The sequence below is a fragment of the Oncorhynchus nerka genome, linkage group LG24 (assembly GCF_034236695.1).
Source record: "Oncorhynchus nerka isolate Pitt River linkage group LG24, Oner_Uvic_2.0, whole genome shotgun sequence".
Classification (NCBI taxonomy): domain Eukaryota; kingdom Metazoa; phylum Chordata; class Actinopteri; order Salmoniformes; family Salmonidae; genus Oncorhynchus; species Oncorhynchus nerka.
In genome coordinates this window covers 90,114,038-90,135,765 of record NC_088419.1, presented here as the reverse complement: position 1 = coordinate 90,135,765, position 21,728 = coordinate 90,114,038, and the positions used below count along the sequence as shown (strand labels likewise).

The 21,728-nt window shown below is 41.6% G+C and overlaps 1 protein-coding gene across 1 annotated transcript in view; it reads left to right on the top strand.

Annotated features, from left to right (window-relative positions):
• anos1b (anosmin 1b) overlaps window positions 1-21,728 on the top strand; it is a 186,750-nt gene that overhangs the window by 122,518 nt on the left and 42,504 nt on the right. Inside the window, exon 6 of the mRNA XM_065009282.1 lies at window positions 753-882. Within this exon, the coding sequence (XP_064865354.1) occupies window positions 753-882 (130 nt within the window). The remainder of the gene's footprint in view (window positions 1-752; window positions 883-21,728) is intronic.

The following is a 21,728-nucleotide window of genomic DNA, read 5'->3' as shown; positions in this document are numbered from 1 at the left end:
CCATCCATCCTTCCCCTCATCCCTCCCCTCCATCCATCCATCCATCCCTCCCTCCCTCCATCCATTCATCCCTTCCCCTCCATCCTTCCCCTCATCCCTCCCCTCCATCCATCCATCCATCCATCCCTCCCTCCCCTCCATCCATCCATCCTTCCCCTCCATCCTTCCCCTCATCCCTCCCCTCCATCCATCCATCCATCCATCCCTCCCTTCCCCTCATCCCTCCCTCCCCTCCATCCCTTCCTTCCATCCATCCCCTCATCCCTCCCCTCCATCCAACCCCTCCATCCATCCATCCCTCCCCTCCATCCATCCCTCCTTCCCCTCCATCCTTTCCCCCCATCCATCCATCCATCCATCCCTCCCTCCCTCCCTCCCTCCCCCCTCCTCCCTCCCTCCCTCCCTCCCTCCCTCTCCCTCCTCCCTCCCTCCCTCTCCTCCCTCCATCCATCCATCCCTTCCCCTCCATCCTTCCCCTCATCCCTCCCCTCCATCCATCCATCCATCCATCCCTCCCTCCCCTCCATCCATCCCTCCCTTCCCCTCATCCCTCCATCCATCCAACCCTTCCTTCCCCTCCATCCTTCCCCTCATCCCTCCCCTCCATCCAACCCCTCCATCCATCCCTCCCCTCCATCCCTCTATCACTCCTCCCCTCCCTCCATCCCCTCCATCCTTGAAATTTTTTAAAAACTTGAACAGGGTCAGTATGGAGTAATATTATCTGACCTCTGACCTTTAACCCTCTGTAGACGATGGAGGACCGAGCGGTGCTGAAAGACATCCGTCCCCACAGGTGGTACCAGTTTAGGGTGAGCGCTGTCAACAGCCAGGGCACCCGCGGCTTCACCACCCCCAGCAAACACTTCTTCTCAACCAGAGGTAAGAGCACTACATCGGCACCTTTCAACAGACTCGTTCTGGTCACCAAGTCATCTTCACTAAGTTTTAACAAGATGAACGTCTTTGTCACAGAGTGTGAGCGTTGCATCTCCACTATGACGTTTTCAGGGATATATTCACAGTGCTTATCCCAGTGTAAATCTGTTACAATGCACACACACACACACACACACACACACACACACACACACACACACACACACACACACACACACACACACACACACACACACACACGTACACACACACACACACACAGACACACGCACACACACATAAGCACGCACACACACATTAGCACGCATACACACACACACACACACACACATTAGCACGCATACACACATTAGCACGCATACACACATTAGCACGCATACACACATTAGCACGCATACACACATTAGCACGCATACACACACACACACACACACACACACACACACACACACACACACGTACACACACACATACACACATTAGCACGCATACACACATTAGCACGCACACACAGACACACACACACACACACACGCAATACTCCGTCTCTGTGTGATCTGGCTTGCGCTGCCTGTCAGATGTTTAACGTGTTCTGAAGCATTAGAGAGAGATGTTCTGTTCTGGCAGAAATAAACCCTTTCCACAGCTGCAGTAAACAAATGTTTCCGAGCCAGGAGGAGGTTGTCTGTCCCTCTTGGCTGTCCTCTACACAGAATATGAGATGTCAGCCCAGGTCAGCAGACAGGAACAACTTTATTTTATTTATTTATTCAGAGATGAATCCATCTCCTCTCTCCAATGTTCTGGAGGATAGGGCGACTCCTAATGCCCGACCGCTGTGAGGTGTGTGTGTGTGTGTGTGTGTGTGTGTGTGTGTGTGTGTGTGTGTGTGTGTGTGTGTGTGTGTGTGTGTGTGTGTGTGTGTGTGTGTGTGTGTGTGTGTGTGTGTGAGGTTGCGTGCATGCGTGTGTGTGCACACTCGTGTGTATGCATGTGTATGTGTGAAATGTATAAGTGGGTGTGCACGTATGTGTGTGTGTGCTGATTGGCATGTGTAAAATCCACGCCCATTCTCCCTCTGAAGGAGCCCAGAAATATAATGGTTAGCAGACTGAGGTAATGGGAATCCAATGCCAGGAATGGCTCCAGCCAAAGTCATTTATTTGAGGAATTATCCGCATTTGGTGTGAGTTCATGAGGCGGAAAGAAAAATATGCTATCTGGGCTGGGCTGGCCGACAGTGTCCTTGGCTGGTGGGTCGACAGTGTCCTTGGCTGGTGGTCGACAGTGTCCTTGGCTGGTGGTCGACAGTGTCCTTGCCTGGATGGCCGACAGTGTCCTTGGCTGGGCTGGGCCGGCCAACAGTGTCCTTGGCTGGGCTGGCTGACAGTGTCCTTGGCTGGGCTGGGCTGGCCAACAGTTTCCTTGGCCGGTGGGCCGACAGTGTCCTTGGCTGGTGGGCCGACAGTGTCCTTGGCTGGTGGGCCGACAGTGTCCTTGGCTGGGCTGGCCGACAGTGTCGTTGACTGGTGGGCCGACAGTGTCCTTGGCTGGTGGGCCGACAGTGTCCTTGGCTGGTGGGCCGACAGTGTCCTTGGCCGGTGGGCCGACAGTGTCCTTGGCTGGGCTGGCCGACGGTGTCTTAGACTGGTGGGCCAACAGTGTCCTTAGCTGGGCTGGCCTAAATTGTCCTTGGCTGGGCTGGCGGGCAGTGTCCTTGGCCGGTGGGTCGACAGTGTCCTTGGCTGGGCTGGCCTAAAGTGTCCTTGGCTGGGCTGGTGGACAGTGTCCTTGGCTGGGCTGGCCGACAGTGTCCTTGGCTGGGCTGGGCTCGCTGACAGTGTCCTTGGCCGGTGGGCCGACAGTGTCCTTGGCTGGGCTGGCCGACGGTGTCTTAGACTGGTGGGCCGACAGTGTCCTTGGCTGGGCTGGCCTAAATTGTCCTTGGCTGGGCTGGCGGACAGTGTCCTTGGCCAGTGGGTCGACAGTGTCCTTGGCTGGGCTGGCCTAAAGTGTCCTTGGCTGGGCTGGTGGACAGTGTCCTTGGCTGGGCTGGCCGACAGTGTCCTTGGCTGGGCTGGGCTGGCCGACGGTGTCCTTGGCTGGTGGGCCGACAGTGTCCTTGGCTGGGCTGGGCTGGCCGACGGTGTCCTTGGCTGGTGGCCGACAGTTTCCTTGGCTGGGCTGGCCGACAGTGTCCTTGGCTGGGCTGGGCTGGCCGACGGTGTCCTTGGCTGGTGGGCCGACAGTGTCCTTGGCTGGGCTGGGCTGGCCGACGGTGTCCTTGGCTGGTGGCCGACAGTGTCCTTGACTGGTGGGCCGACAGTGTCCTTTGCTGGTGGGCCGACAGTGTCCTTTGCTGGTGGGCCGACAGGGTCTTTGACTGGTGGGCTTAGTGCTATTCGGACGTGTCCACCACTCAGCATCTTGCTGTGTAGTAGGGCCTGGTAATGTTAGGTTTAAGGCCCATAAGCCTTAACTGCTGTTATTGGCTTGTTTATCCTATCTACCTCAGGGGGGAGGGAGCTAGATTGTCACTAAAGTATTGAGTATCCAAACTCCAAACACACAGACATATTATTTTCTACCCCAATAAGTAGTCTCCTCTGGTATTGTGAAACAATTGTGTTTTCAGATTACAAGACACTGTGTTTCTCCATATATCCCTATTCCCTGTCAGTCGCAGAGACGGGTCCTGACTGCTGTACACAGGGTGGCTTTATGAAAGATAAACACACACACACACACACACACGCACACACACACGCACACACACACACACACACACACACACACACACACACACACACACACACACACACACACACACACACACAGACCCTCTCAGCAGGGACAGAACCCTCCTTATTTCTCCTGTCTGTATTGTGTGTCACCACATATTATCCCAGTTAAAAATCAAATGTTGATTAAAGCAGGGCCAGGAAGAACGCCGGGGGCAGAGGTCACAGTGCAGGAAGCCCAGCAGATGAAAGGTACCCTGGGAGGCTGAATAACCCCAGTGACAGCTCCTCTCTGGTGACCTGAGAGAGAAAAGGAGAGAGAGGAAGAGAGAGAGAGAGACGGAGAGAGAGAGACGAGAGAGAGACGGAGAGAGAGAGAGAGAGAGAGACGAAGAGAGAGAGAAATGGAGAGAGAGAGACGAGAGAGAGAAGGAGAGAGACGAGAGAGAGGAGGAGAGAGACGAGAGAGAGGAGGAGAGAGACGAGGAGAGAGACGAGAAAGAGAGGTGGAGAGAGAGAGACGAGGGAGAGAGGAAGAGAGAGAGGAGAGAGAGACAGAGAGAGAATAGGAGAGGGAGAGACGGAGAGAGAGAAGGGGATAGATCAGAAGAAAAAGAGGGAGGAAGAGAATGAGAGAGATGGAAAGAGAGAGAGAGAGTAAGAGAGGGAGGAAAGGAGAAAGAGTTTGAGAGATGGACAGAGAGAGCCCCCCTAGATGAACTGGCCCCTTTGTTATGATTGTGCCCATGAGCAGGGCTGACTTCAGTAGGGCAGAGAGACCCTGGGCAGGGCTGACTTCAGTAGGGCAGAGAGACCCTGAGCAGGGCTGACTTCGGTAGGGCAGAGACACCAGGGCTAGGAGACCAGGGCAGGGCTGAGCAGGGCTGACTTCAATGGAGCTGGGAGACCAAACAGGAGGGCTTCAGAAGCACTAAAGCAAACTGCTGCTCCAGCTTACCCTCTACTACCCTCCCTCCCCTGAGTCAGCAGGAACAGTAGTCACCACACGTACACAAACACACACACACACACCAGCTACTCCATATCAAAGCTATATGCGGCTCTAACATGTGGATTAGATAGAACACACAGTCTGGGGTGATGCGAGTCTTCTCTGTACCTGCGAATTGTAGTTTAATGAGACAGAGCTAGAGTTGTAGTTTAATGAGACAGAGCTAGAGTTGTAGTTTAATGAGACAGAGCTAGAGTTGTAGTTTAATGAGACAGAGCTAGAGTTGTAGTTTAATGAGACAGAGCTAGAGTTGTAGTTTAATGAGACAGAGCTAGTGTTGTAGTTTAATGAGACAGAGCTAGAGTTGTAGTTTAATGAGACAGAGCTGGAGTTGTAGTTTAATGAGACAGAGCTAGAGTTGTAGTTTAATGAGACAGAGCTAGAGTTGTAGTTTAATGAGACGGAGCTAGAGTTGTAGTTTAATGAGACGGAGCTAGAGTTGTAGTTTAATGAGACAGAGCCAGAGTTGTAGTTTAATGAGACAGAGCTAGAGTTGTACTTTAATGAGACAGAGCTGGTGTTGTAGTTTAATGAGACATAGCTAGAGTTGTAGTTTAATGAGACAGAGCCAGAGTTGTAGTTTAATGAGACAGAGCTAGAATTTTAGTTTAATGAGACAGAGCTAGAGTTGTAGTTTAATGAGACAGAGCTAGAGTTGTAGTTTAATGAGACAGAGCTAGAGTTGTAGTTTAATGAGACAGAGCTAGAGTTGTAGTTTAATGAGACAGAGCCAGAGTTGTAGTTTAATGAGACAGAGCTAGAGTTGTAGTTTAATGAGACAGAGCTAGAGTTGTAGTTTAATGAGACAGAGCTAGTGTTGTAGTTTAATGAGACAGAGCTAGAGTTGTAGTTTAATGAGACAGAGCTGGAGTTGTAGTTTAATGAGACAGAGCTAGAGTTGTAGTTTAATGAGACGGAGCTAGAGTTGTAGTTTAATGAGACGGAGCTAGTGTTGTAGTTTAATGAGACAGAGCTAGAGTTGTAGTTTAATGAGACAGAGCTAGAGTTGTAGTTTAATGAGACAGAGCTAGAGTTGTAGTTTAATGAGACAGAGCTAGAGTTGTAGTTTAATGAGACAGAGCTAGAGTTGTAGTTTAATGAGACAGAGCTAGTGTTGTAGTAATGAGACAGAGCTAGTGTTGTAGTAATGAGACAGAGCTAGTGTTGTAGTTTAATGAGACAGAGCTAGAGTTGTAGTTTAATGAGACAGAGCTAGTGTTGTAGTAATGAGACAGAGCTAGTGTTGTAGTAATGAGACAGAGCTAGTGTTGTAGTTTACAGAGACAGAGCTAGAGTTGTAGTTTAATGAGACAGAGCTAGTGTTGTAGTAATGAGACAGAGCTAGTGTTGTAGTAATGAGACAGAGCTAGTGTTGTAGTTTAATGAGACAGAGCTAGAGTTGTAGTTTAATGAGACAGAGCTAGTGTTGTAGTTTAATGAGACAGAGCTAGAGTTGTAGTTTAATGAGACAGAGCTAGAGTTGTAGTTTAATGAGACGGAGCTAGAGTTGTAGTTTAATGAGACAGAGCCAGAGTTGTAGTTTAATGAGACAGAGCTAGAGTTGTAGTTTAATGAGACAGAGCTAGAGTTGTAGTTTAATGAGACAGAGCTAGAGTTGTAGTTTAATGAGACAGAGCTAGTGTTGTAGTTTAATGAGACAGAGCTAGAGTTGTAGTTTAATGAGACAGAGCTGGAGTTGTAGTTTAATGAGACAGAGCTAGAGTTGTAGTTTAATGAGACAGAGCTAGAGTTGTAGTTTAATGAGACAGAGCTGGTGTTGTAGTTTAATGAGACAGAGCTAGAGTTGTAGTTTAATGAGACAGAGCCAGAGTTGTAGTTTAATGAGACAGAGCTAGAGTTGTAGTTTAATGAGACAGAGCTAGAGTTGTAGTTTAATGAGACAGAGCTAGTGTTGTAGTTTAATGAGACAGAGCTAGAGTTGTAGTTTAATGAGACAGAGCTGGAATTGTAGTTTAATGAGACAGAGCTAGAGTTGTAGTTTAATGAGACAGAGCTAGAGTTGTAGTTTAATGAGACGGAGCTAGTGTTGTAGTTTAATGAGACAGAGCTAGAGTTGTAGTTTAATGAGACAGAGCTAGAGTTGTAGTTTAATGAGACAGAGCTAGAGTTGTAGTTTAATGAGACAGAGCTAGAGTTGTAGTTTAATGAGACAGAGCTAGAGTTGTAGTTTAATGAGACAGAGCTAGTGTTGTAGTAATGAGACAGAGCTAGTGTTGTAGTTTAATGAGACAGAGCTAGAGTTGTAGTTTAATGAGACAGAGCTAGAGTTGTAGTTTAATGAGACAGAGCTAGTGTTGTAGTAATGAGACAGAGCTAGTGTTGTAGTAATGAGACAGAGCTAGAGTTGTAGTTTAATGAGACAGAGCTAGAGTTGTAGTTTAATGAGACAGAGCTAGTGTTGTAGTTTAATGAGACAGAGCTAGAGTTGTAGTTTAATGAGACAGAGCTAGAGTTGTAGTTTAATGAGACAGAGCTAGAGTTGTAGTTTAATGAGACAGAGCTAGAGTTGTAGTTTAATGAGACAGAGCTAGAGTTGTAGTTTAATGAGACAGAGCTAGAGTTGTAGTTTAATGAGACAGAGCTAGAGTTGTAGTTTAATGAGACAGAGCTAGAGTTGTACTTTAATGAGACAGAGCTGGTGTTGTAGTTTAATGAGACAGAGCTAGAGTTGTAGTTTAATGAGACAGAGCTAGAGTTGTAGTTTAATGAGACAGAGCTAGAGTTGTAGTTTAATGAGACAGAGCTAGAGTTGTAGTTTAATGAGACAGAGCTAGAGTTGTAGTTTAATGAGACAGAGCTAGAGTTGTAGTTTAATGAGACAGAGCTAGAGTTGTAGTTTAATGAGACAGAGCCAGAGTTGTAGTTTAATGAGACAGAGCTAGAGTTGTAGTTTAATGAGACAGAGCTAGAGTTGTAGTTTAATGAGACAGAGCTAGTGTTGTAGTTTAATGAGACAGAGCTAGAGTTGTAGTTTAATGAGACAGAGCTGGAGTTGTAGTTTAATGAGACAGAGCTAGAGTTGTAGTTTAATGAGACAGAGCTAGAGTTGTAGTTTAATGAGACAGAGCTAGAGTTGTAGTTTAATGAGACAGAGCTAGAGTTGTAGTTTAATGAGACAGAGCTAGAGTTGTAGTTTAATGAGACAGAGCTAGAGTTGTAGTTTAATGAGACAGAGCTAGAGTTGTAGTTTAATGAGACAGAGCTAGAGTTGTAGTTTAATGAGACAGAGCTAGAGTTGTAGTTTAATGAGACAGAGCTAGAGTTGTAGTTTAATGAGACAGAGCTAGAGTTGTAGTTTAATGAGACAGAGCTAGAGTTGTAGTTTAATGAGACAGAGCTAGTGTTGTAGTAATGAGACAGAGCTAGTGTTGTAGTAATGAGACAGAGCTAGTGTTGTAGTTTAATGAGACAGAGCTAGAGTTGTAGTTTAATGAGACAGAGCTAGTGTTGTAGTTTAATGAGACAGAGCTAGAGTTGTAGTTTAATGAGACAGAGCTAGAGTTGTAGTTTAATGAGACAGAGCTAGAGTTGTAGTTTAATGAGACAGAGCCAGAGTTGTAGTTTAATGAGACAGAGCTAGAGTTGTAGTTTAATGAGACAGAGCTAGAGTTGTAGTTTAATGAGACAGAGCTAGAGTTGTAGTTTAATGAGACAGAGCTAGTGTTGTAGTTTAATGAGACAGAGCTAGAGTTGTAGTTTAATGAGACAGAGCTGGAGTTGTAGTTTAATGAGACAGAGCTAGAGTTGTAGTTTAATGAGACAGAGCTAGAGTTGTAGTTTAATGAGACAGAGCTGGTGTTGTAGTTTAATGAGACAGAGCTAGAGTTGTAGTTTAATGAGACAGAGCCAGAGTTGTAGTTTAATGAGACAGAGCTAGAGTTGTAGTTTAATGAGACAGAGCTAGAGTTGTAGTTTAATGAGACAGAGCTAGTGTTGTAGTTTAATGAGACAGAGCTAGAGTTGTAGTTTAATGAGACAGAGCTGGAGTTGTAGTTTAATGAGACAGAGCTAGAGTTGTAGTTTAATGAGACAGAGCTAGAGTTGTAGTTTAATGAGACGGAGCTAGTGTTGTAGTTTAATGAGACAGAGCTAGAGTTGTAGTTTAATGAGACAGAGCTAGAGTTGTAGTTTAATGAGACAGAGCTAGAGTTGTAGTTTAATGAGACAGAGCTAGAGTTGTAGTTTAATGAGACAGAGCTAGTGTTGTAGTTTAATGAGACAGAGCTAGAGTTGTAGTTTAATGAGACAGAGCTAGAGTTGTAGTTTAATGAGACAGAGCTAGAGTTGTAGTTTAATGAGACAGAGCTAGTGTTGTAGTAATGAGACAGAGCTAGTGTTGTAGTAATGAGACAGAGCTAGTGTTGTAGTTTAATGAGACAGAGCTAGAGTTGTAGTTTAATGAGACAGAGCTAGTGTTGTAGTTTAATGAGACAGAGCTAGAGTTGTAGTTTAATGAGACAGAGCTAGAGTTGTAGTTTAATGAGACAGAGCTAGAGTTGTAGTTTAATGAGACAGAGCCAGAGTTGTAGTTTAATGAGACAGAGCTAGAGTTGTAGTTTAATGAGACAGAGCTAGAGTTGTAGTTTAATGAGACAGAGCTAGAGTTGTAGTTTAATGAGACAGAGCTAGAGTTGTAGTTTAATGAGACAGAGCTAGAGTTGTAGTTTAATGAGACAGAGCTGGAGTTGTAGTTTAATGAGACAGAGCTAGAGTTGTAGTTTAATGAGACAGAGCTAGAGTTGTAGTTTAATGAGACAGAGCTGGTGTTGTAGTTTAATGAGACAGAGCTAGAGTTGTAGTTTAATGAGACAGAGCCAGAGTTGTAGTTTAATGAGACAGAGCTAGAGTTGTAGTTTAATGAGACAGAGCTAGAGTTGTAGTTTAATGAGACAGAGCTAGTGTTGTAGTTTTGTAATGAGACAGAGCTAGAGTTGTAGTTTAATGAGACAGAGCTGGAGTTGTAGTTTAATGAGACAGAGCTAGAGTTGTAGTTTAATGAGACAGAGCTAGAGTTGTAGTTTAATGAGACAGAGCTAGTGTTGTAGTTTAATGAGACAGAGCTAGAGTTGTAGTTTAATGAGACAGAGCTAGAGTTGTAGTTTAATGAGACAGAGCTAGAGTTGTAGTTTAATGAGACAGAGCTAGAGTTGTAGTTTAATGAGACAGAGCTAGTGTTGTAGTAATGAGACAGAGCTGAGTAGTAATGAGACAGAGCTAGTGTTGTAGTTTAATGAGACAGAGCTAGAGTTGTAGTTTAATGAGACAGAGCTAGAGTTGTAGTTTAATGAGACAGAGCTAGTGTTGTAGTAATGAGACAGAGCTAGTGTTGTAGTAATGAGACAGAGCTAGTGTTGTAGTTTAATGAGACAGAGCTAGAGTTGTAGTTTAATGAGACAGAGCTAGTGTTGTAGTTTAATGAGACAGAGCTAGAGTTGTAGTTTAATGAGACAGAGCTAGAGTTGTAGTTTAATGAGACAGAGCTAGAGTTGTAGTTTAATGAGACAGAGCTAGAGTTGTAGTTTAATGAGACAGAGCTAGAGTTGTAGTTTAATGAGACAGAGCTAGAGTTGTAGTTTAATGAGACAGAGCTAGAGTTGTAGTTTAATGAGACAGAGCTAGTGTTGTAGTTTAATGAGACAGAGCTAGAGTTGTAGTTTAATGAGACAGAGCTGGAGTTGTAGTTTAATGAGACAGAGCTAGAGTTGTAGTTTAATGAGACAGAGCTAGAGTTGTAGTTTAATGAGACAGAGCTAGTGTTGTAGTTTAATGAGACAGAGCTAGAGTTGTAGTTTAATGAGACAGAGCTGGAGTTGTAGTTTAATGAGACAGAGCTAGAGTTGTACTTTAATGAGACAGAGCTAGAGTTGTAGTTTAATGAGACAGAGCTAGAGTTGTAGTTTAATGAGACAGAGCTAGAGTTGTAGTTTAATGAGACAGAGCTAGAGTTGTAGTTTAATGAGACAGAGCTAGAGTTGTAGTTTAATGAGACAGAGCTAGTGTTGTAGTTTAATGAGACAGAGCTAGAGTTGTAGTTTAATGAGACAGAGCTAGAGTTGTAGTTTAATGAGACAGAGCTAGAGTTGTAGTTTAATGAGACAGAGCTAGTGTTGTAGTTTAATGAGACAGAGCTGGTGTTGTAGTTTAATGAGACAGAGCTAGTGTTGTAGTTTAATGAGACAGAGCTAGAGTTGTAGTTTAATGAGACAGAGCTAGTGTTGTAGTTTAATGAGACAGAGCTAGTGTTGTAGTTTAATGAGACAGAGCTAGAGTTGTAGTTTAATGAGACAGAGCTAGAGTTGTAGTTTAATGAGACAGAGCCAGAGTTGTAGTTTAATGAGACAGAGCTAGAGTTGTAGTTTAATGAGACAGAGCTAGAGTTGTAGTTTAATGAGACAGAGCTAGAGTTGTAGTTTAATGAGACAGAGCTAGTGTTGTAGTTTAATGAGACAGAGCTAGAGTTGTAGTTTAATGAGACAGAGCTAGAGTTGTAGTTTAATGAGACAGAGCTAGAGTTGTAGTTTAATGAGACAGAGCTAGAGTTGTAGTTTAATGAGACAGAGCTGGTGTTGTAGTTTAATGAGACAGAGCTAGAGTTGTAGTTTAATGAGACAGAGCCAGAGTTGTAGTTTAATGAGACAGAGCTAGAGTTGTAGTTTAATGAGACAGAGCTAGAGTTGTAGTTTAATGAGACAGAGCTAGTGTTGTAGTTTAATGAGACAGAGCTAGAGTTGTAGTTTAATGAGACAGAGCTGGAGTTGTAGTTTAATGAGACAGAGCTAGAGTTGTAGTTTAATGAGACAGAGCTAGAGTTGTAGTTTAATGAGACGGAGCTAGTGTTGTAGTTTAATGAGACAGAGCTAGAGTTGTAGTTTAATGAGACAGAGCTAGAGTTGTAGTTTAATGAGACAGAGCTAGAGTTGTAGTTTAATGAGACAGAGCTAGAGTTGTAGTTTAATGAGACAGAGCTAGTGTTGTAGTAATGAGACAGAGCTAGTGTTGTAGTTTAATGAGACAGAGCTAGTGTTGTAGTTTAATGAGACAGAGCTAGAGTTGTAGTTTAATGAGACAGAGCTAGAGTTGTAGTTTAATGAGACAGAGCTAGTGTTGTAGTAATGAGACAGAGCTAGTGTTGTAGTAATGAGACAGAGCTAGTGTTGTAGTTTAATGAGACAGAGCTAGAGTTGTAGTTTAATGAGACAGAGCTAGAGTTGTAGTTTAATGAGACAGAGCTAGAGTTGTAGTTTAATGAGACAGAGCTAGTGTTGTAGTAATGAGACAGAGCTAGTGTTGTAGTTTAATGAGACAGAGCTAGTGTTGTAGTTTAATGAGACAGAGCTAGAGTTGTAGTTTAATGAGACAGAGCTAGAGTTGTAGTTTAATGAGACAGAGCTAGTGTTGTAGTAATGAGACAGAGCTAGTGTTGTAGTAATGAGACAGAGCTAGTGTTGTAGTTTAATGAGACAGAGCTAGAGTTGTAGTTTAATGAGACAGAGCTAGTGTTGTAGTTTAATGAGACAGAGCTAGAGTTGTAGTTTAATGAGACGGAGCTGGAGTTGTAGTTTAATGAGACGGAGCCAGAGTTGTAGTTTAATGAGACAGAGCTAGAGTTGTAGTTTAATGAGACAGAGCTAGAGTTGTAGTTTAATGAGACAGAGCTAGAGTTGTAGTTTAATGAGACAGAGCTAGTGTTGTAGTTTAATAAGACAGAGCTAGAGTTGTAGTTTAATGAGACAGAGCTGGAGTTGTAGTTTAATGAGACAGAGCTAGAGTTGTAGTTTAATGAGACAGAGCTAGAGTTGTAGTTTAATGAGACAGAGCTGGTGTTGTAGTTTAATGAGACAGAGCTAGAGTTGTAGTTTAATGAGACGGAGCTGGAGTTGTAGTTTAATGAGACAGAGCTAGAGTTGTACTTTAATGAGACGGAGCTAGTGTTGTAGTTTAATGAGACAGAGCTAGAGTTGTAGTTTAATGAGACAGAGCTAGAGTTGTAGTTTAATGAGACAGAGCTAGAGTTGTAGTTTAATGAGACAGAGCTAGAGTTGTAGTTTAATGAGACAGAGCTAGTGTTGTAGTTTAATGAGACAGAGCTAGAGTTGTAGTTTAATGAGACGGAGCTAGAGTTGTAGTTTAATGAGACAGAGCTAGAGTTGTAGTTTAATGAGACAGAGCTAGTGTTGTAGTAATGAGACAGAGCTAGTGTTGTAGTAATGAGACAGAGCTAGTGTTGTAGTTTAATGAGACAGAGCTAGAGTTGTAGTTTAATGAGACAGAGCTAGTGTTGTAGTTTAATGAGACAGAGCTAGAGTTGTAGTTTAATGAGACAGAGCTAGAGTTGTAGTTTAATGAGACGGAGCTAGAGTTGTAGTTTAATGAGACAGAGCCAGAGTTGTAGTTTAATGAGACAGAGCTAGAGTTGTAGTTTAATGAGACAGAGCTAGAGTTGTAGTTTAATGAGACAGAGCTAGAGTTGTAGTTTAATGAGACAGAGCTAGTGTTGTAGTTTAATGAGACAGAGCTAGAGTTGTAGTTTAATGAGACAGAGCTGGAGTTGTAGTTTAATGAGACAGAGCTAGAGTTGTAGTTTAATGAGACAGAGCTAGAGTTGTAGTTTAATGAGACAGAGCTGGTGTTGTAGTTTAATGAGACAGAGCTAGAGTTGTAGTTTAATGAGACAGAGCCAGAGTTGTAGTTTAATGAGACAGAGCTAGAGTTGTAGTTTAATGAGACAGAGCTAGAGTTGTAGTTTAATGAGACAGAGCTAGTGTTGTAGTTTAATGAGACAGAGCTAGAGTTGTAGTTTAATGAGACAGAGCTGGAGTTGTAGTTTAATGAGACAGAGCTAGAGTTGTAGTTTAATGAGACAGAGCTAGAGTTGTAGTTTAATGAGACGGAGCTAGTGTTGTAGTTTAATGAGACAGAGCTAGAGTTGTAGTTTAATGAGACAGAGCTAGAGTTGTAGTTTAATGAGACAGAGCTAGAGTTGTAGTTTAATGAGACAGAGCTAGAGTTGTAGTTTAATGAGACAGAGCTAGTGTTGTAGTAATGAGACAGAGCTAGTGTTGTAGTAATGAGACAGAGCTAGTGTTGTAGTTTAATGAGACAGAGCTAGAGTTGTAGTTTAATGAGACAGAGCTAGAGTTGTAGTTTAATGAGACAGAGCTAGTGTTGTAGTAATGAGACAGAGCTAGTGTTGTAGTTTAATGAGACAGAGCTAGAGTTGTAGTTTAATGAGACAGAGCTAGTGTTGTAGTTTAATGAGACAGAGCTAGAGTTGTAGTTTAATGAGACAGAGCTAGAGTTGTAGTTTAATGAGACGGAGCTAGAGTTGTAGTTTAATGAGACAGAGCCAGAGTTGTAGTTTAATGAGACAGAGCTAGAGTTGTAGTTTAATGAGACAGAGCTAGAGTTGTAGTTTAATGAGACAGAGCTAGAGTTGTAGTTTAATGAGACAGAGCTAGTGTTGTAGTTTAATAAGACAGAGCTAGAGTTGTAGTTTAATGAGACAGAGCTGGAGTTGTAGTTTAATGAGACAGAGCTAGAGTTGTAGTTTAATGAGACAGAGCTAGAGTTGTAGTTTAATGAGACAGAGCTAGAGTTGTAGTTTAATGAGACAGAGCTAGAGTTGTAGTTTAATGAGACGGAGCTGGAGTTGTAGTTTAATGAGACAGAGCTAGAGTTGTACTTTAATGAGACAGAGCTGGTGTTGTAGTTTAATGAGACAGAGCTAGAGTTGTAGTTTAATGAGACAGAGCCAGAGTTGTAGTTTAATGAGACAGAGCTAGAATTTTAGTTTAATGAGACAGAGCTAGAGTTGTAGTTTAATGAGACAGAGCCAGAGTTGTAGTTTAATGAGACAGAGCTAGAGTTGTAGTTTAATGAGACAGAGCTAGAGTTGTAGTTTAATGAGACAGAGCTAGTGTTGTAGTTTAATGAGACAGAGCTAGAGTTGTAGTTTAATGAGACAGAGTTAGAGTTGTAGTTTAATGAGACAGAGCTAGTGTTGTAGTTTAATGAGACAGAGCTAGAGTTGTAGTTTAATGAGACAGAGCTGGAGTTGTAGTTTAATGAGACAGAGCTAGAGTTGTAGTTTAATGAGACAGAGCTAGAGTTGTAGTTTAATGAGACGGAGCTAGTGTTGTAGTTTAATGAGACAGAGCTAGAGTTGTAGTTTAATGAGACAGAGCTAGAGTTGTAGTTTAATGAGACAGAGCTAGAGTTGTAGTTTAATGAGACAGAGCTAGAGTTGTAGTTTAATGAGACAGAGCTAGAGTTGTAGTTTAATGAGACAGAGCTAGTGTTGTAGTAATGAGACAGAGCTAGTGTTGTAGTAATGAGACAGAGCTAGTGTTGTAGTTTAATGAGACAGAGCTAGAGTTGTAGTTTAATGAGACAGAGCTAGAGTTGTAGTTTAATGAGACAGAGCTAGTGTTGTAGTAATGAGACAGAGCTAGTGTTGTAGTAATGAGACAGAGCTAGTGTTGTAGTTTAATGAGACAGAGCTAGAGTTGTAGTTTAATGAGACAGAGCTAGTGTTGTAGTTTAATGAGACAGAGCTAGAGTTGTAGTTTAATGAGACAGAGCTAGAGTTGTAGTTTAATGAGACGGAGCTAGAGTTGTAGTTTAATGAGACAGAGCCAGAGTTGTAGTTTAATGAGACAGAGCTAGAGTTGTAGTTTAATGAGACAGAGCTAGAGTTGTAGTTTAATGAGACAGAGCTAGAGTTGTAGTTTAATGAGACAGAGCTAGTGTTGTAGTTTAATGAGACAGAGCTAGAGTTGTAGTTTAATGAGACAGAGCTGGAGTTGTAGTTTAATGAGACAGAGCTAGAGTTGTAGTTTAATGAGACAGAGCTAGAGTTGTAGTTTAATGAGACAGAGCTGGTGTTGTAGTTTAATGAGACAGAGCTAGAGTTGTAGTTTAATGAGACAGAGCCAGAGTTGTAGTTTAATGAGACAGAGCTAGAGTTGTAGTTTAATGAGACAGAGCTAGAGTTGTAGTTTAATGAGACAGAGCTAGTGTTGTAGTTTAATGAGACAGAGCTAGAGTTGTAGTTTAATGAGACAGAGCTGGAGTTGTAGTTTAATGAGACAGAGCTAGAGTTGTAGTTTAATGAGACAGAGCTAGAGTTGTAGTTTAATGAGACGGAGCTAGTGTTGTAGTTTAATGAGACAGAGCTAGAGTTGTAGTTTAATGAGACAGAGCTAGAGTTGTAGTTTAATGAGACAGAGCTAGAGTTGTAGTTTAATGAGACAGAGCTAGAGTTGTAGTTTAATGAGACAGAGCTAGTGTTGTAGTAATGAGACAGAGCTAGTGTTGTAGTAATGAGACAGAGCTAGTGTTGTAGTTTAATGAGACAGAGCTAGAGTTGTAGTTTAATGAGACAGAGCTAGTGTTGTAGTAATGAGACAGAGCTAGTGTTGTAGTAATGAGACAGAGCTAGTGTTGTAGTTTAATGAGACAGAGCTAGAGTTGTAGTTTAATGAGACAGAGCTAGAGTTGTAGTTTAATGAGACAGAGCTAGAGTTGTAGTTTAATGAGACAGAGCTAGAGTTGTAGTTTAATGAGACAGAGCTAGAGTTGTAGTTTAATGAGACAGAGCTAGAGTTGTAGTTTAATGAGACAGAGCTAGAGTTGTAGTTTAATGAGACAGAGCTAGTGTTGTAGTTTAATAAGACAGAGCTAGAGTTGTAGTTTAATGAGACAGAGCTGGAGTTGTAGTTTAATGAGACAGAGCTAGAGTTGTAGTTTAATGAGACAGAGCTAGAGTTGTAGTTTAATGAGACAGAGCTGGTGTTGTAGTTTAATGAGACAGAGCTAGAGTTGTAGTTTAATGAGACGGAGCTGGAGTTGTAGTTTAATGAGACAGAGCTAGAGTTGTAGTTTAATGAGACAGAGCCAGAGTTGTAGTTTAATGAGACAGAGCTAGAGTTGTAGTTTAATGAGACAGAGCTAGTGTTGTAGTAATGAGACAGAGCTAGTGTTGTAGTTTAATGAGACAGAGCTAGAGTTGTAGTTTAATGAGACAGAGCTAGTGTTGTAGTTTAATGAGACAGAGCTAGAGTTGTAGTTTAATGAGACAGAGCTAGAGTTGTAGTTTAATGAGACGGAGCTAGAGTTGTAGTTTAATGAGACAGAGCCAGAGTTGTAGTTTAATGAGACAGAGCTAGAGTTGTAGTTTAATGAGACAGAGCTAGAGTTGTAGTTTAATGAGACAGAGCTAGAGTTGTAGTTTAATGAGACAGAGCTAGTGTTGTAGTTTAATGAGACAGAGCTAGAGTTGTAGTTTAATGAGACAGAGCTGGAGTTGTAGTTTAATGAGACAGAGCTAGAGTTGTAGTTTAATGAGACAGAGCTAGAGTTGTAGTTTAATGAGACAGAGCTGGTGTTGTAGTTTAATGAGACAGAGCTAGAGTTGTAGTTTAATGAGACAGAGCCAGAGTTGTAGTTTAATGAGACAGAGCTAGAGTTGTAGTTTAATGAGACAGAGCTAGAGTTGTAGTTTAATGAGACAGAGCTAGTGTTGTAGTTTAATGAGACAGAGCTAGAGTTGTAGTTTAATGAGACAGAGCTGGAGTTGTAGTTTAATGAGACAGAGCTAGAGTTGTAGTTTAATGAGACAGAGCTAGAGTTGTAGTTTAATGAGACGGAGCTAGTGTTGTAGTTTAATGAGACAGAGCTAGAGTTGTAGTTTAATGAGACAGAGCTAGAGTTGTAGTTTAATGAGACAGAGCTAGAGTTGTAGTTTAATGAGACAGAGCTAGTGTTGTAGTTTAATAAGACAGAGCTAGAGTTGTAGTTTAATGAGACAGAGCTGGAGTTGTAGTTTAATGAGACAGAGCTAGAGTTGTAGTTTAATGAGACAGAGCTAGAGTTGTAGTTTAATGAGACAGAGCTGGTGTTGTAGTTTAATGAGACAGAGCTAGAGTTGTAGTTTAATGAGACAGAGCTGGAGTTGTAGTTTAATGAGACAGAGCTAGAGTTGTAGTTTAATGAGACAGAGCTAGAGTTGTAGTTTAATGAGACAGAGCTAGAGTTGTAGTTTAATGAGACAGAGCCAGAGTTGTAGTTTAATGAGACAGAGCTAGAGTTGTACTTTAATGAGACAGAGCTGGTGTTGTAGTTTAATGAGACAGAGCTAGAGTTGTAGTTTAATGAGACAGAGCTAGAGTTGTAGTTTAATGAGACAGAGCTAGAGTTGTAGTTTAATGAGACAGAGCTAGAGTTGTAGTTTAATGAGACAGAGCTAGAGTTGTAGTTTAATGAGACAGAGCTAGTGTTGTAGTAATGAGACAGAGCTAGTGTTGTAGTAATGAGACAGAGCTAGTGTTGTAGTTTAATGAGACAGAGCTAGAGTTGTAGTTTAATGAGACAGAGCTAGAGTTGTAGTTTAATGAGACAGAGCTAGAGTTGTAGTTTAATGAGACAGAGCTAGTGTTGTAGTTTAATAAGACAGAGCTAGAGTTGTAGTTTAATGAGACAGAGCTGGAGTTGTAGTTTAATGAGACAGAGCTAGAGTTGTAGTTTAATGAGACAGAGCTAGAGTTGTAGTTTAATGAGACAGAGCTGGTGTTGTAGTTTAATGAGACAGAGCTAGAGTTGTAGTTTAATGAGACGGAGCTGGAGTTGTAGTTTAATGAGACAGAGCTAGAGTTGTAGTTTAATGAGACGGAGCTAGAGTTGTAGTTTAATGAGACGGAGCTAGAGTTGTAGTTTAATGAGACAGAGCCAGAGTTGTAGTTTAATGAGACAGAGCTAGAGTTGTACTTTAATGAGACAGAGCTGGTGTTGTAGTTTAATGAGACAGAGCTAGAGTTGTAGTTTAATGAGACAGAGCTAGAGTTGTAGTTTAATGAGACAGAGCTAGAGTTGTAGTTTAATGAGACAGAGCTAGAGTTGTAGTTTAATGAGACAGAGCTAGAGTTGTAGTTTAATGAGACAGAGCTAGTGTTGTAGTAATGAGACAGAGCTAGTGTTGTAGTAATGAGACAGAGCTAGTGTTGTAGTTTAATGAGACAGAGCTAGAGTTGTAGTTTAATGAGACAGAGCTAGAGTTGTAGTTTAATGAGACAGAGCTAGTGTTGTAGTAATGAGACAGAGCTAGTGTTGTAGTAATGAGACAGAGCTAGTGTTGTAGTTTAATGAGACAGAGCTAGAGTTGTAGTTTAATGAGACAGAGCTAGTGTTGTAGTTTAATGAGACAGAGCTAGAGTTGTAGTTTAATGAGACAGAGCTAGAGTTGTAGTTTAATGAGACGGAGCTAGAGTTGTAGTTTAATGAGACAGAGCCAGAGTTGTAGTTTAATGAGACAGAGCTAGAGTTGTAGTTTAATGAGACAGAGCTAGAGTTGTAGTTTAATGAGACAGAGCTAGAGTTGTAGTTTAATGAGACAGAGCTAGTGTTGTAGTTTAATGAGACAGAGCTAGAGTTGTAGTTTAATGAGACAGAGCTGGAGTTGTAGTTTAATGAGACAGAGCTAGAGTTGTAGTTTAATGAGACAGAGCTAGAGTTGTAGTTTAATGAGACAGAGCTGGTGTTGTAGTTTAATGAGACAGAGCTAGAGTTGTAGTTTAATGAGACAGAGCCAGAGTTGTAGTTTAATGAGACAGAGCTAGAGTTGTAGTTTAATGAGACAGAGCTAGAGTTGTAGTTTAATGAGACAGAGCTAGTGTTGTAGTTTAATGAGACAGAGCTAGAGTTGTAGTTTAATGAGACAGAGCTGGAGTTGTAGTTTAATGAGACAGAGCTAGAGTTGTAGTTTAATGAGACAGAGCTAGAGTTGTAGTTTAATGAGACGGAGCTAGTGTTGTAGTTTAATGAGACAGAGCTAGAGTTGTAGTTTAATGAGACAGAGCTAGAGTTGTAGTTTAATGAGACAGAGCTAGAGTTGTAGTTTAATGAGACAGAGCTAGAGTTGTAGTTTAATGAGACAGAGCTAGTGTTGTAGTAATGAGACAGAGCTAGTGTTGTAGTAATGAGACAGAGCTAGTGTTGTAGTTTAATGAGACAGAGCTAGAGTTGTAGTTTAATGAGACAGAGCTAGAGTTGTAGTTTAATGAGACAGAGCTAGTGTTGTAGTAATGAGACAGAGCTAGTGTTGTAGTAATGAGACAGAGCTAGTGTTGTAGTTTAATGAGACAGAGCTAGAGTTGTAGTTTAATGAGACAGAGCTAGAGTTGTAGTTTAATGAGACGGAGCTAGAGTTGTAGTTTAATGAGACAGAGCCAGAGTTGTAGTTTAATGAGACAGAGCTAGAGTTGTAGTTTAATGAGACAGAGCTAGAGTTGTAGTTTAATGAGACAGAGCTAGAGTTGTAGTTTAATGAGACAGAGCTAGTGTTGTAGTTTAATAAGACAGAGCTAGAGTTGTAGTTTAATGAGACAGAGCTGGAGTTGTAGTTTAATGAGACAGAGCTAGAGTTGTAGTTTAATGAGACAGAGCTAGAGTTGTAGTTTAATGAGACAGAGCTGGTGTTGTAGTTTAATGAGACAGAGCTAGAGTTGTAGTTTAATGAGACGGAGCTGGAGTTGTAGTTTAATGAGACAGAGCTAGAGTTGTAGTTTAATGAGACGGAGCTAGAGTTGTAGTTTAATGAGACAGAGCTAGAGTTGTAGTTTAATGAGACAGAGCCAGAGTTGTAGTTTAATGAGACAGAGCTAGAGTTGTACTTTAATGAGACAGAGCTGGTGTTGTAGTTTAATGAGACAGAGCTAGAGTTGTAGTTTAATGAGACAGAGCTAGAGTTGTAGTTTAATGAGACAGAGCTAGAGTTGTAGTTTAATGAGACAGAGCTAGAGTTGTAGTTTAATGAGACAGAGCTAGAGTTGTAGTTTAATGAGACAGAGCTAGTGTTGTAGTAATGAGACAGAGCTAGTGTTGTAGTAATGAGACAGAGCTAGTGTTGTAGTTTAATGAGACAGAGCTAGAGTTGTAGTTTAATGAGACAGAGCTAGAGTTGTAGTTTAATGAGACAGAGCTAGTGTTGTAGTAATGAGACAGAGCTAGAGTTGTAGTTTAATGAGACAGAGCTAGTGTTGTAGTTTAATGAGACAGAGCTAGAGTTGTAGTTTAATGAGACAGAGCTAGAGTTGTAGTTTAATGAGACGGAGCTAGAGTTGTAGTTTAATGAGACAGAGCCAGAGTTGTAGTTTAATGAGACAGAGCTAGAGTTGTAGTTTAATGAGACAGAGCTAGAGTTGTAGTTTAATGAGACAGAGCTAGAGTTGTAGTTTAATGAGACAGAGCTAGTGTTGTAGTTTAATGAGACAGAGCTAGATTTGTAGTTTAATGAGACAGAGCTGGAGTTGTAGTTTAATGAGACAGAGCTAGAGTTGTAGTTTAATGAGACAGAGCTAGTGTTGTAGTTTAATGAGACAGAGCTAGAGTTGTAGTTTAATGAGACAGAGCTGGTGTTGTAGTTTAATGAGACAGAGCTAGAGTTGTAGTTTAATGAGACAGAGCTAGAGTTGTAGTTTAATGAGACAGAGCTGGTGTTGTAGTTTAATGAGACAGAGCTAGAGTTGTAGTTTAATGAGACAGAGCTAGAGTTGTACTTTAATGAGACAGAGCTGGTGTTGTAGTTTAATGAGACAGAGCTAGAGTTGTAGTTTAATGAGACAGAGCTAGAGTTGTAGTTTAATGAGACAGAGCTAGAGTTGTAGTTTAATGAGACAGAGCTAGAGTTGTAGTTTAATGAGACAGAGCTAGAGTTGTAGTTTAATGAGACAGAGCTAGTGTTGTAGTAATGAGACAGAGCTAGTGTTGTAGTAATGAGACAGAGCTAGTGTTGTAGTTTAATGAGACAGAGCTAGAGTTGTAGTTTAATGAGACAGAGCTAGAGTTGTAGTTTAATGAGACAGAGCTAGTGTTGTAGTAATGAGACAGAGCTAGTGTTGTAGTAATGAGACAGAGCTAGAGTTGTAGTTTAATGAGACAGAGCTAGTGTTGTAGTTTAATGAGACAGAGCTAGAGTTGTAGTTTAATGAGACAGAGCTAGAGTTGTAGTTTAATGAGACGGAGCTAGAGTTGTAGTTTAATGAGACAGAGCCAGAGTTGTA